Genomic DNA, 4301 nt, shown 5'->3' with positions numbered 1-4301 from the left:
CCTCTGCCCCCCGGCTGCTGGGGCCAGGCCAGCCGGCCCCTGGACCCCGAGCCTCACCGGCAACATGGCTGCCAGGAGCAACCAGGCCTGTTCCAGACCCCAGTCTCCTCTCCCTCGGCTCAGCCTCTCTCTCCACATCCGCAGCCTCATGGCTCCCCTGGCCTCCTCCTGCCTCCTCTGCCCTGGCTGCCCCTCGGCCCTACGACGATTACTGCACCTTCTGACCAACTGTCCCCGAGCCCGACCCCATCTGCCTCGCCCCCTGGCTCCAGCTTATTGGCACCTTCCTCCAAGCTCAAAGCCCCCCTGCCCCACTCATCAGCCCACCCTGCCCCTCAGCAGCCCCGTGGGCCGGAGCACCTCAGCCGGGGGAAGCTGGTGCCCTCACCGCTCGGCCCCTCGGCGGCCCTGGGGCCGGCCTGTCTGCAGGACATGGAGCACAGGCCCGCTTTCTCGGCAGCAGACCAGCCCGGGCTGAGTGTGGACCTCGGCCCGCACCCGCTCCAGGCCTTCCCCCTGCTCTCCTCTGCGCAAGTCCACTTCTAACCCGGCCCCTGGAGCTGGGCCGGCCCTTCCTCAGGCTCGGGAAGCCGCCATGGCACCCAGAATCTCCTCCATGGCCCCCGGAGGCTGCCCTTCCTGGCTGACCAGCTGGCCCAGGAGTGCCCCAGGGAAAGGAAGCCGTCACTGTGCCCGCCACCGACCAGGCCCTGTCACCACCGCTGTCCTATCTCAACTTCATGGTCAGCCTGCAAAGTCCAGATGGTCACTTTTTCAGAGAAGGAGACAGAAGCTCAGAGAAGGCCGCGACATGTCCAAGGTCACACAGCCTTTCTTGGGGCCTAAAACGCCACCATCTGCCCCTTCCTCTGCTGGTGGGATCCTGGCCCAGGCGCCTTAGGGGCTGAAGTCCCAGCACTGCAGGCTGGTGTGAAGATGTCTAAGTGCTGGGAGCAGGGAGGAGTCTCCCTTCCGCCTTGTGATTCCCAGGGCCGCAGAGCGCAGCATTCCCGAAACCTTGTCCTAACGAGGAGGTCCGGAGTCCAAGCCTGGGTGGGGAGAAGCCTGGAGGGAGCCCGGAAGGGACTCTTTCTTCCTCTAGCAGGGTTTTCAGTTTCAGAACTGAACCTGTGGGGGGAGGGGGGTTGGGGAGAAGCCCGGAACAGTCTCCCCTGGGGTTTCTGCAGGCGAGGTGCCTATCGCCATACTGAGGCCTGGGGAGATTCTGCAGGGTCAGCTTTCCAGGCTCTTCCCAAATGCTTCCTTGCCTCCCTCCTGCCCCCGAGGCCACGTGGCAGGAGGGGGGAGGGGGATGATGTACTAGAGAGCCCTGCACATGGTGCACAAAGGGCCGGAGGAAGGAGGGAGGGAAGGGCCGGGTGCAAGGTGATGTTTAAGCAAGTGCTGGACCTGAACCTGGCAGTAGTGAGACCCGTGTCTTCTTCAGCACCACCCCCATCCTTGTGCAGCCCCCAGGCCCCTCTGATCAGTGACCCTCACTGTTCTTTGGTCTGATGGCTCCTGGAAGAACAGGGATGGGGACCAGGCTGGAGCTCAGCTGCGGTGTCTGCTCCTGGGGTTCTCACTCAGACCCAGGACAGACACTGTGAGGGGCTTCAGATGAGAAGGTCCCACTCTTCGCCCAGATGTTCAGCAGACACTACGCTAGCAAGTGTTACACACACTCCAGGACGCTGAGCCTAAGTCGCCGCACGTTGTTATGGTAAATAAAGTGTTTTCTGATTCCTTTTGCTCTGGCTAATGGTTTAAAGCTCTGCTTGTACTTCCTACTATTGAAAACAAAGGGCCTCTGAAAGAAGAGGGAATTGTCTAGAGCAGCCGTTCTCAACCGGTGGGTCGCGACCCCTTTGGGAGTCCAACGACCCTTTCACAGGGGTCGCCTAAGACCATTGGAAAACACATATATAATTACATATTGTTTTGTGATTAATCACTATGCTTTAATTACGTTCAATTTGTAACAATGAAATTGGGGGTCACCACAACATGAGGAATTGTATTAAAGGGTCGCGGCATTAGGAAGGTTGAAAACCACTGGTCTAGAATCTTAGGGGTGGGCACTCCCTCATGGACCTTGTAATCTAACCCCCCTCCCATATTTCAGATGAAAAAACTGAGGCCCAGAGATGGGATGGACTTGCCCAAGGTCACCCAGCAAGCGTAGGTGCGATGGTCACAGGATTGTGGGTGGCAGCAGAGCTGGGCCACCAGAGGGACCAGAGTTGATATAACGCACATGGACCAGGACTCGATGGGGGATGAGGATACCAGGGTCTGACTTGTGTCTCTATACCTGAAATTTGTCAGGCACCTGCTTGTCTTACTTGGGTTAATTCAGTGGCACCGCTAATGACACTGTTCAGAAGGGGAAACTGAGGCCCAGGGGAGTTAAGTACCAAGTTCAAGGTCACACAGCTAGGAAATGGCATAGAATTGATGCAACATCAGGACCATATGGCCAGAGGCAATCTTGCCTCCCCATCTTCTCCCTGTAGGCCCTGCATGCAGGGGCAGCCACAGGCTGATAGACATGACCCTAGAACCGTGGTTGGCAAACTGCGGCTCGCGAGCCACATGCAGCTCTTTGGCCTCTTGAGTGTGGCTCTTCCACAAAATACCACGTGCGGGCGCGCACATACAGTGTGATTGAAACTTCGTGGCCCATGCGCAGTAGTCGGTATTTTGTGGAAGAGTCACACTCAAGGGGCCAAAGAGCTGCATGTGGCTCGCGAGCCGCGGTTTGCCGAGCCACAGTTTGCTGACCACTGCCCTAAAAGGTCTAAGCCTTCCTTAAGTTTATCACAAATAAGCGAGGGGTGTGACTAAATTAGCATTGGTACAGTCATATGATGATGACTGAAGAGGTCCTAAGAACAAAGGATGCTTTGAAGAATATTTAATGAGATGAGAAAACGCTTTAACATATTAAGCAAAAAAAAAAAAAAAAAAAAAAAAAAAAAAAATAGAATGTGCAACTGTCACTATAGTCTGATATTCTGCTTATTTAAAAAATATAAACTGAATCGAAGAATTGGTGGAGGTAGTGTCGCTTTTGGAGGGATATGTGCTAATGTCTGTGAAGCCCCGATTTGTAAACACAGCCATCACCATTGCCGGAGCCTTCCACCTGCTCAGATAGATGGGAAGAGTCTGTATCCGAGTGCATCTATTGCTACATAACAAATTACTCCAAAGCTTATCCTCTCACATTTCCGTGGGGGCAGGAATCTGGGCGTGGCTTCGCCGGGTGCCTCTGGCTCAGGACACAGGCTCCAACCAAAATATTGGCCAGGGCTGCAGCCACTCGAAGGCTCGACTGGGGAATTCAATTCTAAGCTCTCTGTGAGGGCTGTCTGCAGGCCTCAGAAGGTCCACGTCCAAGCTCGCTTACAAGGTTGGTGGCAGGATTCTGCTCCTTGCGGGCCGTTGGACTGGGGAGCTCAGGTTCTTGCAGGCTGTCGGCTGGAGAGGTAAGCTCCTTACTGCGTGTGCCTCTCCACACGGCAGCGCCACATGCAGCTGGCTTCTCTAAGCTGGCGTGAGAGCAAGGAGAGGTGAGCACATGGAAGCCACAGTCTCTTTGTGACCTAATTTCAGAAACAACATCCTGTCACGGTGACTGTATTCCACCAATAGAGGCCAGTCACTGGATCCAGCCCCCACTCGAGGAGAGAGGGTTACACAAGGACACAAAAACCAGGAGGGGGTCGGGGCATCCACCCTGGGTGAGAACCAGCACTTCCTTGGGTCCTTCTTTTCGATTTAGCACCAACACTAGCAGCTGGCTTTTTTTGAGGGAGCCATTTTTCAGAAGGGAACAACTTTGTCCCCTCTCCAGCAGTGGCAATGCCCCCGCAGTGAACAGAGAGGAACTGGTGGGTTTGGGGCTGAGAAGTCCACCCCCCAACTCCTTCCCTAGAGACACACAGCCTCAAATTAGCCTTGCAGCAAGCACAAGGCAGCCACTGTCTCCTCAGAACCACCTTTGAAGTCACGCATGGACAGTCAGGGCTGAAATTGCCAGTATGCGCAGGCCAAAAAGTCTTCTATGCTTTGAAAAGTAATCACTCAGCCCTGGCTGGTTTGGCTTAGTGGATAGAGCGTCGGCCTATGGACTGAGGGGTCCCGGGTTCGATTCGGTCAAGGGCATGTGCCTTGGCTGCGGGCACATCCCCAGTGGGGGGGTGTGCAGGAGGCAGCTGATGGATGTTTCTCTCATTGATGTTTCTAGCTCTCTATCCCTCTCCCTTCCTCTCTGTAAAAAATCAATAAAATATATT

At 55.3% G+C, this 4301-nt stretch overlaps 1 protein-coding gene across 1 annotated transcript in view; it reads left to right on the top strand.

The window, feature by feature from the left end:
* The window catches only part of BATF2 (basic leucine zipper transcription factor, ATF-like 2), a 5204-nt gene extending 3458 nt beyond the window's left edge, over window positions 1-1746 (top strand). The window contains exon 4 of the mRNA XM_005864210.2: window positions 1-1746. Coding sequence (XP_005864272.1) covers window positions 1-546 — 546 coding nt within the window. The 3' untranslated portion in view covers window positions 547-1746.
* The last annotated feature ends 2555 nt before the right edge of the window (window positions 1747-4301 follow it).

The sequence above is a fragment of the Myotis brandtii genome, unplaced genomic scaffold, assembly GCF_000412655.1.
Source record: "Myotis brandtii unplaced genomic scaffold, ASM41265v1 scaffold187, whole genome shotgun sequence".
NCBI classification, from domain to species: Eukaryota; Metazoa; Chordata; class Mammalia; order Chiroptera; family Vespertilionidae; genus Myotis; species Myotis brandtii.
Note: the sequence above shows the minus strand (reverse complement) of the source record. Positions and strands in the feature narration are given on the sequence as shown.